At 37.2% G+C, this 15,087-nt stretch overlaps 1 protein-coding gene across 2 annotated transcripts in view; it reads right to left on the bottom strand.

Moving 5' to 3' along the window:
- Setd2 (SET domain containing 2, histone lysine methyltransferase) overlaps nt 1-15,087 on the bottom strand; it is a 113,544-nt gene that overhangs the window by 60,846 nt on the left and 37,611 nt on the right. For both annotated transcript variants that reach the window (XM_010624335.3, XM_033762615.1), the window contains 6 exons: nt 14,045-14,168; nt 13,291-13,368; nt 11,437-11,534; nt 7,553-7,679; nt 2,350-2,484; nt 1,485-1,604 (listed from right to left, as the gene is read on the bottom strand). In XM_010624335.3, coding sequence (XP_010622637.1) covers nt 1,485-1,604; nt 2,350-2,484; nt 7,553-7,679; nt 11,437-11,534; nt 13,291-13,368; nt 14,045-14,168 — 682 coding nt within the window. The remainder of the gene's footprint in view (nt 1-1,484; nt 1,605-2,349; nt 2,485-7,552; nt 7,680-11,436; nt 11,535-13,290; nt 13,369-14,044; nt 14,169-15,087) is intronic.

Genomic DNA, 15,087 nt, shown 5'->3' with positions numbered 1-15,087 from the left:
AACCATGTAAGAAAAATGACTGATCAATCTATCTATCTGCCTGCCTGCCCACTGGAGTCTCCCTTCAGGCTGGCCTTGAACTTCCTATGTCACCCAGGCTGGCCTTAACTCATGATAATCCTCCTATCTCAGCTTCCAGTACTAGGATCACAGGCACATGCCATCACGTTGCCTGGCACAAACAGGTTTAAATGGTCTCACATGCAAATGATGCACATTACCTCCTTAATTTGTGATAAGTAACAGTTTAGCAAGGAGAGACTTCTGCTTCATTTGGACACATTTCCCACTCTAAAATCCAATACTTTTTTCAAGTACTCCTCAGTACTTACTACAGAAACCCTAAAGCTTCCTTAACCTTTTTTATTTTTTCCGGCAGCACTTGGACTGAATGCAAGGGTACTTTACTACTCAACTACATCCCAGCCCTTTTTCTTTGAGAGAGGATGTCACTAAAATCCCTGGGCTGGGCTTCCACTTGCAATCCTCCTACATCATTGACCTCCTAGAGTGCTAGGATCACAGGCATACTCCATGTCTGGCTCGTCCCCAACTTACTGACAAATCTTATAGAAGGATGAAGGAAACAATAATTACTTTCCTGTCTAGTCCAGTGTTTTGCTTTAAAAAACATCAAATAAGGCTGGGCGTGGTGGCTCATGCCTGTAATCCCAGCACTCGGGAGGCTGAGGCAGGAGGATCACTGTTGAGTTCAGAGACCAGCCTGGGCTACATAGTGAGTTCCAGTTCAGTCTCAACTACGTAGTGAGACCCTGCCTCAAAAAACAAAAACAAAAACAAAACAACAACAACAAAAAACATCAAATAAATGATGGGATTATATCAGAAGGTATGATTTTTAAAAAGATACACATCAAGTTAGAAAATACTGTTTAAAAGATGGTATAAACACTGCAACTCCACCACCAATACCGCCAATAAATCTTAACTAAAACTATTTAAAATACTTGCATCTCAAAATATCCTTACTCTTGTTAATCTAGAATTCAGCTCCTTACCACTTTTTCAGAATCCCAGAATTCAAGTTTTATATTGTTTCCCACCATTTTAAAATGGTAGTCTTGCCAGGCACAGTGGCAAAAGCCAGTAATCCCAGTACTTGTGAGCTCGAGGCAGGAGGACTGCTCTGAGTTCAAGGCCAACCTAAACTTCATAGTAAGACCCTGTCTCAAAAAAAAAAGATAACCTCAGCAACAAATGGGATCATTACTTAATTATGATGCTGTATAACTTGCTCTTACAATTCTCAGCTACGCAGTCAACCTTAAGAAGACACTATGGGGGAAAATCATAGGGCAAGATCACTACTAATAAGATATATGAACAGTTATTTATAGTTACAGGAGCGATACTCAAGATGATAAACTTGTTTATTATTGTTAGTGGTAAATATAGTGTTAAATTCATAATCATGCAGTCAATATAATAGTTTTAAGAAATAAGCAAGATAAATGTGAACTGACCTCTTCCTGAAGCTTCTGGTTACTTTCCCGGCCATCACCAAGCTCTGCCATCCAGATCCATAACAAAGACAACCCATGTCGTTCCAGAAAGGATTTCAGGCAGGACTGCGAGTGTGTATTCTTTCATAGGGAAGAGAGAGCAGATGCAAAGGTTGGGAAGACAGAATGTTATAGAAGGACAGGACCAGAGTTACCTATACATACTAGTAAGAAACCTTTAAGTTCTATTTTCACTAATCCTAACTAAAACTGTGTGACAAATGCTTTAATGTTAACAGATTTATAATCATTTCTGGTATGTAAAACGTGTGGTGTGTCTTTTAGTAATAAAACAGGATTTATTAACAGAAAATTATAAAAATAGGTCATTTACAATGAAATTCAACTCCGAATGACTAAGGAAAAAATTGCATCTACCTATTACTGAAAAAGCTAAAACCATAAAAATTAGTCAGTCATTTTTTTCTGTCCCATTCAGATGCTCATTCATAAGGCTTTTTCTTTCATGTTAGATTAATTCATTTTTATTGCCCAATTTCTTTTGGCATATTTAATAAATAAGAGTGAATAAGACTGTTACAATTCCTTGCTTTGCAATCATCAAGTTAAAAAAAATAGCTTTGGTTAATAACCAGGGGTGGTTTATACCAAGTGCCACTGTTACATCAAAAAAACTCCCACCATATTCTCTGTCCAGATAGAGAAAACAAGCCAGGTCTACTAATAATATAGGCCATTTTTAAAACTGCAAGCATTAAAATTCATACAGAAGTCATATCCATTTAAAAAAATAACATTAATGGTTCTTGTCTGCTATACTGTCCCATCCCCAATCCAGAAATGAAAACAAGTTTAAAGTCTTCACCTGAATAAGCTTGAGACAGGTAAGTTTCTGCTCCAAAGTTTCAATTCGAACCATTAGCCTGGATAAACTGAGCACCTGGTTTTTATCAGAAAGACCTTCACCATTTTCCATCAGTGCTTCTAGCTCTCCATCTACCTACCACAGCAAAGAAAAATATCTGATTATAAAAAGAGAAAGCCACCCACTGACGTAAGAACCAAATAATGCATAGGGTGTGGTCAACATGCTTTTAATTCCAGAAGTGGGGAGGCTAAAACAAGATGATCATGACTCTGAGGCCAGTGTGGGCTACAAAGTAAATCCAAGGCCATCTTCAACTACACATAGTGAGATCCTCTCTTTAAAAAAGGAAGGTACAGCCGGGCATGGTGGCACATGCCTGTAATCCCAGGACTTGGGAGGCTGAGGCAGGAGGATAGCTGTGAGTTCAAGACCAGCCTGGGCTAGATAGTGAGTTCCAGGTCAGCCTCAACTACACTTAAAAAAAAAAAAAAAAAATTAAAAAAAAAAAAAGGAAGGTAGGGCCAGGGATTTATTTAGCTCAGTGGTTCCACTGCATGCCTCACAAGCACAAGGTCCCAAGTTTGATCCCTGGTACAAACGGGGGGGCAAGGGAGGAAGGGAAATGGTGCTATAATAAAATATATAATGTGGACGATCAAACATGTGATCAACTGTAAAATTAATTTACTTTTGGAATACTTGGAAGAAGGGGGCAGAGAATAAATTTGATTTTTCTCCTTTCATTATTTAATTGACTAAATTTTTTTGGGGGGGGGAGCTTTTTGAGACAGGGTCTCACTATGTAGTAAGACTGACCTGAAACTCACTAGGTATCCCACCTAAAAATATTTTTCATTTATGGGTCACTACCTCCCAAAAAAGAACTACAGAAATTTAAAGCAAATATAAATATGTAAAAATAATTAGGGTGTTTTAAAATAAATTATAAATAACTGAAAACTTGTTCAATTTTGATGGTCGTCCAGCTTGGGCCGGGGATTTAGCTCAGTGGTTCCACCACCTGCCTGGCAAGCGAAAGGTCCCGAGTTCGAACCCCAGTGCCAAGAAAAAAAAAACAAAAAAACAAAAAGAGTCATCCAGCTGGGTGTGGAGGTACACACCTGTAATCCCAGCACTAGAGAGGCTGAGGCAGGAGGATTGCTGTGAGTAGACCAGCCTGAGCTACATAGTGCGTTCCAGGTCAGTCTCAACTACATAGTGAGATCCTGTCTCCAAGCAAACGAAAAAAAAAAAAAAAAAAAAAAAAAAAAAGTCATCCATGCAACTGCATGGAGGCGTACTATGTCTTCCTATTTCTTTCACTGTATGATTACAGTATAATGTATCCATACTAATGTTTATGGATATTTTAATCATCTTTAGTTGTTTCTAATATTATAAGCGATGCTGCCGTGTTTCCTCAAGCACTCTATGGATCATTTCTTGTTGTATAGCCAGGAATACAATTGCTGGCTTGCATGCGTATCTGTACATTCCTCTGTAGTAAATAATGCCAATGTTTTTTAAGTGGCTCCATCTTTGGGTGTGGTGAGGTAGGTCTATAATCCCAGCACTTGGAAGGCTGTGGCAGGTGAAACATTGCCATTGTGAGGTCTGTCTGAACTAAAAAATAAAAAGCAAGATCTTGCCTCAAAAAAAAAAAAAAAAAAAGGTGGGGGTTGGTGTGTCCATGTATATCCACTACCTCTTGTTATGTATCATGGGGCTTCATTTTTATCAATCCAGTGAGTTTGTAAATAACATCAACAGTAATTTAAATTTGTACTTCCTGACTACACTAGCGAAACATACTTACTGGCTACTTAGGGAAGTGTGTGGAAGTTATCTATTTTTCTTTTGGCTGTTATTTTCCCTGACTGATCACTATGAATTCCTTATGTATACTTTAGATATCAGTACTTCTTTTTATGTGTTGAAAGTAAATATATTTCCTCTCATGTGACTTTTTATTCTTTATTATGTAAATTAGTTATTATCTTGGGTCTGTCTTTTTTTTTTTTTTTTCTTGGTACTGGGGATCAAACTCAGGACCTTGGGATTGCGAGGCAGATGGTGGCACCACTGAGCTAAATCCCTGGACCAATTAGTTATTGTTTCACAAACTCAAACGTAACAGAAATGGAGGGAAGTTTCAGAATTTATTATCTTCAGGTCACAGTAAAAGGTGTCTTAAACTTCCAACAAGTAATTAAACATTTAGTATGTGACATGCCCAAAGACAATCACTTGTCCTGGAAGAGCTAATATTTTCATTAAACTATACACAGATGTAGTCATAATGATTATACAAGGCAGGAGGATCACAAGTTCAACTTTAACCTTGGGTAGCAACTAAGCAAGACCCTGTCTCAAAAAAAAAAGGTTATGTATCTCAGTGCAAGGGCCCTGCATTTAATCCCCAGTACACCAAAAAAAGGGGAAGGGGGTGATATTTTTAAAAAGTAAAATTAGAGTTAGTTATCATCTTTATATCAGATGATATAACAGCATATGATCTCTCACATCATTCTAAGAACCTAAATTCATTTTGGGTCATACCTCTACCAGGGAAAGTTTTATCCAAAACACTGTAATTTCAAATTCATATGGAGAAGAATTCATGATTATAGCTTACCGAATGACTGGATACAATTTATACCTAACTCAGTCCATAAACACCAAAGCCTATCCTGAAATGGACATATCATTACCAGAATATAATAAACAAAACAATGGATTAGACTTTGGTTCCTGGGCAGAAAGCTATCTGATAGACAGTATGTAGGTACAGCAATGACAATGGAGTCATAATATTGTAGGTCACTTCCCACCAATAAAGAAGTTTTAAAAATGTGTTTATTCTTTAAGTTTTGCAAACAAGGAAATAGCCACCACAAAGTTCTTATGGAGATGCTAACTTGGGTTAACATGTTGAATGACTATTTTGTGTTTTTTTTGTACCGGGGATCTAACGCAGGACCTTGTGTTTGTGAAGCAGGTACGTTACCACTAAGCTAAATCTCTGGCCCTTATGGCTGTTTAGCTAAACTGTCGATTAAATGAAAAAAAGTTAACAAAAGAAATCTTAATGGAGTCTAAAGAAAAATTTCCTGAAATATTCAAAAGGCTAATCACAACCCTTACCAAAAAAGAGACATGAAAATATTAACTGTCACATTAAGAGCAAAAAATTTGGAGACAGAGCCAGGGATGTAGCTGAGTGGCACTGTGCCTGCAAGGCAAGCTCAAGGTCTTGAATTCAATTCCCAGTACCGGGGGGGAAAAAACTTACAAAGAGAAGTATCCATCAAAAGAAAAAAGAAAAAGGTTCATCAGGAAGAAAATAAACTGTTAATGAACTCTTAAAATTAAAAATAAATGTTTATATGAATTAATATGGATCGAAATAAGAAAAACAAAATGTAGACAAACATATTTTGCCATTTCTAAAATACTCACAAAACCTACATAAAACAGCCAGGTAGTACATGCTATTATCACAGCAATCAGGAGGCTAGGGAAGAAGACTGCCATAGAGTTTGAGGCCAGCTTGAGCTACGAAGTAAGACACTCCATCTCAAAAGAAAAACAACAAAAAATAAAAACAAAAGCCTGCCTCAAGTGTGGTCTCATTTACAAAGAAAGAGTAAAAAAACTACTGTACTGGGCCAGGGGCTTGGCTCAGTGGTTCTGGCACCTGCCTCACAAGTGTAAGGGCCCGAATTCAATCCCTGGTACCAAAAAAGAAAAAACTACTGTACCTAATTCAGGAGCTTACATAAATTAAATGAATTAATGTATCAAGCACTTAGCATACAGTTATACCACATATACTTTCTAGAAACAGAGACAAAGAAAACACGATACTCTCAGAATACCTATTCATTTCATGTGGTAAAAATATGGGTATTTGTCATACACTATCCTTATCTGCATTTTTAAATTTCTTTTCAATGCTTTTTGCTACATGTCATTTTTACAGAACTAGGACTCAATTAATTCCCTGAAATTCATTTATGTTTATTGATACTGCTTTTTTTTTTCTTTTTTTTGAGACAGGGTCTCACTATGTATGTAGTTCAGGTTGGTCTTGAACTCACTATAACCCAGGCTAGCTCAAACTCACAGCAGTTCTCTGGTCTCCGCCTCCCAAGGGCTGGGATTACAGGGGTACACTGGGACACCCAGCTCTGATATCACCTCTTGACCATTATACTTTTATTGCTTCACTGTTATATTCCAATCAAACAAGGAAAACTGCTGTAATTTATACTTCCTAACAGAGCTAGTGCCTGAAAAGTTCAGGAATGAAATAACTGCATAAGTTAAATACCACAGGGAGAGCTAATTAATACCCCTAAACTCTAATAAAACTGAAGGCAGGCCCCCTAAACGTGCCATTTTCACTATGGATCCAGCTACATGGTTGTAAGGCAGGTAATATAAGGATCATACTTCTGAGAAACAGTGCTCTAATAAAGTGATCCTCACAAAAAGGGAGAAATTTTTAAAGCAATACAAAGTCTCAGTTGAGAGTCAGAAGTCTAAAGATAGTAGCAGGATACTACCCTCACTTCTCTGTGATAACGAAGTGCTTTAAAAAAAAAAAAAAACAGCTTATCAACTGTTGCTTCATTAAATGAAAAGACTATCTGAGAAAACTTTTTTCTATTTTCAGATTGCCTACTGTCTCTCAAAACTCATAGCAGTTTCAGAAATTTTAAGAATACTTTTAAAACTTAGAGTTCCATGCCAGGCACTTGTCTGTTGCGCCTGCTATTTGGGAGCCTGAAGCTGGAGGATTGCTTGACACTAAGAGTTCCGGATCAGCCTGAACAACACAGCCAGACGCCCACCTCAAAACAAAAAATGCAGAGTTTCAAACCCAATACAAACCAATAATAAAAAATTAAAAATGTGACCAGACTCAGGTGAGCTATCAGAGGAGGAAAGACAAATACTTTATTTGTACTTAGGAGGTTTACAGGTTCTGACTACTGGCCCAAACCTTTTCAAGAATATTTCAATAGTTCTACATAAACAAATCTAATCTTTACGAATCTGAAGAAGTAGCCAACCACACCTCTATTTCAGTAGTATCACATTTAATTCTAGCTTTCTGTTAGTAGGATGATCTCTTTAAAAAAAAACTATCCCCCTTAAAATTTTTCTTGTGGAAGTTGAAAGACAGAACACTTACTGAATCCTTCTTACGAGAGCGTTCCTTTTTCATTTTTCCTCCAGCAGCTCGGATACTGACTCTGTTTTCTCCTCCCAGGTAACCCCGGCAATTAGCTGACCCACAGAAACATTTTTGAGCTTCTTTTCTGCATAGGAAACAAGTCAGTTATGTGGTAGAAAACTATATGAAAAGGTCAACAATATAACATACCAGCCTAGTGGAAATAAAACTAAGGAAAAAATGAGTGACTTTAAGAAAGTCAACAAATCTGCTACTATCTAACACAATTGCCTAAAAATTGCTTTAAAATATTCATTTCAGGTCGGGGACTGCTCTCAGTGGTGCCACACCTGCCTTGCAAGCTCAAGGTCCTGAGTTCGATCCCCGGTACAAAAAAAAAACAAAATCATATAAGGGTAAGACACCATAACAACAAATAAAATAATTATTAAATGTAACCACGGAGGCTAGGGAGAATGGTGAGAAAGAACACAAACCTAGACGAAAAGCCTGGGTAGCTACAATCAAAGGACACATAAAGAATACTCAAAAGAAAATTGATACATTTAATATATGACAGTACCAATTAAAAGCATAAAAATAAATTATTTAATAAAGAGTTAAAGATGCTGGCATGGCTACAGAGCAAAAACAAACCCTTTTGCATTGTTGGTAGAAGTGTAAACTAGTACAACCACTATAGAAATCAGTACAGGGATTCCTCAAAAAACTAAAGTACAAATTCCATTTGACTCAGCTATTCCCTTTCTAGCTATCTTCCTAAAAAAGCTAAAGACATATTACAAGGTGAGTGTGGTGGCACATGCCTGTAATCCCAGCACTCAGAGCAGGAGGACTGTCATGACTTGGAAGCCTTCCCAGATCACGTATTGAGACTGCCTCAAAACACTAAATAAAGCCCCCTCCCAAACCCATTATATTACAGCGTTCGATGCATACCTACGTTTATAGCAACACAATTTGTAATAGCTGAATATTGGAAGCAGTCTATACATCTATCAACAGATGAATACAAAAGAAAATGTGCTATTTATACACGACAGAGTACTACTACTCTACCACAAAGGAGAATTGAATCATTTGTAGGAAAATGAATGCATCTTGATATCATGAAGTGAAATAAATCTGACACACAAGCTTAAATGTCACAAGGTTTCTCATATGAAGAAACAAAAATACAGATAGAACCAGCACTGGAAAGGGTGAGGCAGGAGAATCACCCTGAGTTCAAGAACAGCCTGGACTACACACATATCAAGAACCCATCTTAGATAACAACAACAGCCAGGCATGGTGGTGCACGCATGTAATCCCAGCACTTGGGAGGCTGAGGTAGAAGGATCGCTGTGAGTTCGAGACCAGCCTGAGCTACACAGTGAGTTCCAGGTCAGTCTTAACTACATAGTGAGACCCTGTCTCAAAAAAAACAAACAAAAAAACAAACAACAACAACAAAAAGGGGGGGTGGAGATGGACAAAGAAGGGAAGAAGAGAAGGAGCAAGGGATGGAAAAAAACAATTAAAGGCCAGGGATTTAGCTCACTGGTACCACCACCTGCCTCACAAGTACAAGGACCCAAGTTCAATCCCAGGAAACCAAAACAAAACCAAAACCAAACAAAAAGAATTGCTGGGCATTGTGGCACATGCCTGTAATCCCAACACTCAGGAGGAGGCTACATAGTGAGTTCCAGATCAGTCTCAATTACATAGTGAAACCCTGTCTCAAAAAACCAATAAATAAACAAACAAACAAATAATAAAATGTGTTATGTACATGTACCAACTCCACACAAGGAATGTAAACATTATATATATAGGGCAGGGGATTTAGCTCAGTGGTTCCGGTGCCTGCCTTGGAAGCACAAGGGCCCGAGTTCGATTCCCGGGACCAAAAAACAAACAAACCAACATTATATATATACTGCACACATACTAAAAAATATTTTTAAAGAAAAGAGCAGGAATTCACAAATAGCACTTGAGATCTAATTTCCTAGGACAACACAAGTAGAGAGGGAAAAAAATAGTTCTATATAGAACCTGGTCTACACCCATACCCTGAATACATGAGAAGAGAAGTGGTCAGAATAGGAATAACCAACCATCCAGCATCTGTCTTAGTTTACAATCAGATAATCAGTTTCAAAAGTGGAAGAATCTCAGTTTGCTAAGTTCTAGGACATGAAGCATAGTGTCTGTGAAGAGGTATATGAAACAGTTTCACAGCCAGAATAGCAGTTACTGATATCAAACTGAACATAGAAGAGGAATTAATCCTTGTCACATGCTATATTAAAAAGACTAAAATATCCAGGAAACTCTGGGCTTTTCAGCATAAATACCAAAAGTACCAATTCACTTAGGTATAACTGAAGGAAAAATATTTTATTAATGTTTTGTATCTTATTTGAAATTTCCATCCTTTCAACTGTACTGGTTTCTTAATAATCAGAAATCATCTTGTGTGAGGCACTATACCTTACAAACCACACAAAAGGAAATATACTCTCTCTTTTTCTCTCTCTCTGCCACAAGTGGTGGTACCTTCCTGTAATCCCAACTACTTAGGAACTTGAGATTTAGAGACCGTGTCTTAAAATAAAAACAGAGCTGAGGATATAGCTCAGCATAAAGGCCTTGGATTTAATCTCTAGGGCAGGGGACATTAATTCTATTCTGATACTAGCAATGACTGTTTTTAGATCTATGAGTTCAGAAAGCGTTGCAAAATGGTGGTGTAGTGATTACTACTAAATTTATTAAGTAAAACACTATAAAAGGCAGGATAGCAAAGCATGGTGGAAAGTGCTTAAAATCCCACCACTCTGCGAGGCTAAGGCAAGAGAACTAAAAGTTTGAGTACAGCCCAGCAAGACCCTGTTTCAAAAATAAAAAGGCTAGGGCTGTAGCTCAGTGTGAAGGTCCTGGGATCAAATCCCAATATGAACAACAACAACAACAAAAACAAGAAGCATAGGATAAATTCTTGATTTTGGCCTTCTTAAACTTTAGTTTTCAAAATCACAAACTGGCTCTTTTAATTTTGACTAATGTAGTTTTATTATTATTGTGTGTGCAGGTGCGTGTGCGTAGTTTTATTTTTGAAACGCTGTTAAAATTCAAGGGTCTAGGCCAGGGATTTAGCTCAGTGGCATCACACCTGCCTCGCAACCACAAGGTCCTGAGTTCAATCCCCAGTACCATGAAGAAAAAAAAAAATCATGGGTTTTACATGTTTTTCAATCTCAGTTATCATTCTTGAAGTGTTAATAAGAACATTCCTGTTTTCAGTGATAAAGTATTCACAATATTACCACTTTGCATGGACAACTTATTCCTTTTTGCAGTAATGGTGATGGAATCCAGTGCCTTTGCACTGAACTACATTCCTAGTCCTTTTTGCTTTTTATTTTGAGACAGAATCTCATTAAGACACTAGGGTTCCCTAGGCTGAGACTGATCTTCCTGCCTCAGCCTCCCAAGTGCTGGGATTACAGGAGCATGCCATACACCCAGCTCAACCAAAGTCACTGTTAAAAGTACAATATAGTATAGGTGGAACATGGCTAGTTGTAATTGTTAAAGCTAGATACACAGAGAGATTATTCTCTTCACACATAGCCAGCATTTCTACAAAAAAGGTTCGTATATAAATAATATGGTATGAAGTTCAGAGAAAAATTACATACTTCCTATAAAATATCCCTAATGATCAGAAGTGTCAAACAGTAGGAAAAGAACTCAAAACCAAAATTGTATAGTATAGATGAGAAATGCTAGTAAATGTAACATCTAAGTCATTCACATTTAGATTTCTATATCTGAAGAGCCTATTTACCTATCAGAAGCAGTAAAATAAGAGCAGAAATAATACTTACCCATATCTTTGAAACTGATAGTCAAATGTTAACTCTGAGCCCGAAGGAACCAGTTTGGTGGTAAAAAAACCAACTCTCAGTTGTCCATTCACAGTCCACTGAGATGTTTTAAAAAGAAAAAAACCATCAGTAAATGAATGTGTTTGTGTACACATCATAATCATCTGGCTCTTCAGGCAATAAAGGTTTTTCCAAACAGCAAATGGAGAGTTTTTTCTTTAAATAAAATATTTGTTACTCTTATTTAATAGACTATCTATAATTTGTCTCTAATAAAAGTAACTACTAGCCAGGCATGGTGGCATACGTCTGTATGTCCAGCAGGCTGAGGCAGGAGGCCTGCAAGCTCAAGACCAGCCTAGATAATTCAGCACTCTGTCTCTAAATAAAAAATATTTTTAAAAGGGCTAAGGATATAGCTCAGTGTGAAGTCTCTGTGTTCAATCTCCAGCACGGGGGGAAAAAAGTGCTACTTTAACACACATTTCCACATACAAAGATTTACTTGTTCTGAAAATAGGCAATAGAAGATGAGCTATCAGTAATATCACAAGCAAATCTCATTTACTTATGTTAAGTAACCATGTTGAGGGCTGGGGATTTAGCTTAGTGGTTCCACCATGTGCCTCACAAGTGAAGGTCCTAAATTTGATTTCTGGTGCCAAGAAAAAAAAAAGGTAACCATGTTCTAAGACAAAATAGGGCCTGGAAACTGAAAAACACTAATGTCAATTGTTTAACTTCACGAAACTCATATAGCAGAAGATACTGAAAGGGAAGGGAAGCATAGAACAGATGTATAACATTCAAAAATTAAAACAGGCAGATACACTGGTGGTACACCGCGTAGTTTCAGAATATGTAGGTTAAATCAAGGACTGTAATTCTCTGTTCCAGCCCCATGTGCACATTATTGATGAAAAGGCCAAACTTTGACAGATTAAGGGACAGAGTAGAGTGGGAGTCTCAGCTACACGTGTGGCCACCAGATGTGGCAGAGTAAGAACCATCACTTAGATTGAATGATTCTAGACTGGGTTCTCCTGTTGATTTTGCAGCATACTTAAGATCTATAAGCACATAGATCAAAGGGTCAAGAATACCCAGGAGTCAAAAGCACTAATCCAACATGATAGGAAACCAATGATAAACATTTATAAGTCAGTAGCTCAATTTTTTTTTTTTTAATCTGCAAATGGGCCTACTGCTTTCTTATTCTTAAACTTTTTTTTTTCTTTTTTTTTGAGACAGGGTCTCACTATGTAGTTGAGACTCACCTGGAACTCACCATGTAGCCCAGGCTGATCTCGAACTAACAATCCTCCTGCCTCAGCCTCCTGAGTGCTGGGATTACAGGCGTGAGCCACCACACCCGGCTTTATTCTTAAACTTCTAATACCTCCCAACTTTGGCTATTTGGTCTCTTAAGAGTGTTTAATAGAGAATGTGAATATGCAACTAACTGCTCAATATCATCAAAATTAAAAGTTAGTTTTGTATTTTGGCATCTCTCAAATAATATACAAAATAATTATGGGCAAAGAAACAATCAAATGCAATGTGAATACTTATGATGAATCCTATGCTAGAAAAACAGAAGCTGTCAAAATTTGAGTAAGATCTTTTAGTTAACAGAATGCTGTGTATTACAGTTATATATGGCATTATCATTTTGGGGATGCTAGTAAAGGGAAGTATATGGGTATATACACTGTACTATTTTCACATTATTATAAATCTAAAATTATTTCAAAATCAAAATAATTAGAAAAAAATTCATAACTATCTTTGGCATAGAATCTAAAACAATAATCTTCAAGAAATATCCCAAACTCTACTTCTATCTCAACTTACTTTTTGGGTTTCACAGTTTGGTTCACAGCTGTGATTCATGAAACGAGAGCAGTTTCCTTTTTGAGTGGCATCTATTATCTGGGAGAAGATCATAACAGTTTGAGAATGAGACCTTAAAATAGTCATGCACTTTGCAAAGAAGAAAAGTATTAAGGCTAATTTAAAACACACATGGGCTGTTGTCCCCTGCTTTGCTTTAGAGAACTCTTTCATACTAATACACACTCAAAGTGACAAATTTTTAACAATTCTTTTGGAAGACCTCTTAACAATAAACATTTTATATAAAGGCAAAATTATGTCCATATTTGTCAAGGTTTCTCCCATTTACTTGTAGCTATTTCTTATATCCTACCGACTTCCAATCTCATTTTAGATGCATAACATTTCATTTCAAAATAAATGCTATAAGGCTGGGTGGGGATTTAGCTCAGTGGTTCCACCACCTGCCTCACAAACTCAAGGCCCTGGGTTCAATCTCCAGTACCAAAACAAAAAACAAAACAAAACAAAACTGGAGTTACAATAATTTTTAAGAGTTGTAAAAAGGAGTTGTAATATGAAGCATGCATGTTTACATTTACATATAAATGTAAATACTTCCTTCTCCCATTCTTTTTGAAAACAGAAACGATGCACACTGCGAACTGTTCTAGCCCTCACTTGTCACTTTAGCAATCAGTGAGTATCAAAGACTCCTTCCAATCCAATAATTTCCAGCTCTGTTTCAAAGAAAACCACCCATGCTGCTCACCTCGTCATTCTTCAAGGCCATGAAATAGTAATGGATGTTTTTATTTCGTGCGTATTCCTTCACCCGAGCTTTAAACTCTTTATGATCAAGTACCTCTCCACAATATTCCAGGACAAAAGTGTTCCTGTCAAACAATGGGAGAAAAATATAGCACTTCTGCCATCGGAAGCCTATGGAAACACACACACATTCAAGCAAATGAAATAAACGCAAAATGGATAAATATGGGCTGGGCAGAGCTTAGTGCTTGCCTTTGACCCCAGCACTAGGAAAGCTAATGCAGGAGGATAATGTCAAATTCGAGGCCAGCCAGGGCTACATAATGAGTCCAAGTCTCAAAATCAACAAGTGGACAAATCTGGTATCACACAAAATATAATTAAAATGTGTATTTAAGTATCTAACATCTAACCAAGGTTAATCTCTTCTAATACTTTTCACAGAATACTGACTCAAAGAACCTTTTATAGGTTTTATACTTCATATATACTTCTAAAATACATATCCTTTCTCTAGATACTAAAACAAATGTTTGAGCTAAGCTGGGTGTAAGGGGCACACAACTGTAATCCAACACTAGGAAGGCTGAGGCAGGAGGATCTTAGTGATCTTGAGGCCAGCCTGGGATTCATAGTGAGTTGAATACCAGCCTGAACTACATAGCAAAACCAATGTTTGGGATAAGAATCAAGCTGTGGGGCAGAAGGCTTGCCTAACATGGGAAGCCTAGGTTCAATCCCAACCTGAGGGAAAAAAATTTTCAAGTATGGCTTATAATATTAATATTATGATGGACCAGGGATTTAGCTCAGTGGTGCTGCCACCTGCCTTGCTAGTGCAAGGTCCCAAGTTCAATCCCTGGTACCAAAGAAAATAAATAAGTAAAAATAATTAATAATATGAAAATTGATTCACAGCCAGGAAACAGCTCTGAAAAAATAGGGAAGCATGGAAAATTTACAGGTTTTTTGTTCTAGAAAAAAAGAAGGCAATGGGCTAGGGGTATAGCTCAGTGGTAGAGTACTTGTCTAGCATGGATTAGC

Source organism: Fukomys damarensis, unplaced genomic scaffold, assembly GCF_012274545.1.
Source record: "Fukomys damarensis isolate Sample0158 unplaced genomic scaffold, DMR_v1.0_HiC HiC_scaffold_12, whole genome shotgun sequence".
In the NCBI taxonomy this organism is placed as follows: domain Eukaryota; kingdom Metazoa; phylum Chordata; class Mammalia; order Rodentia; family Bathyergidae; genus Fukomys; species Fukomys damarensis.
Note: the sequence above shows the minus strand (reverse complement) of the source record. Positions and strands in the feature narration are given on the sequence as shown.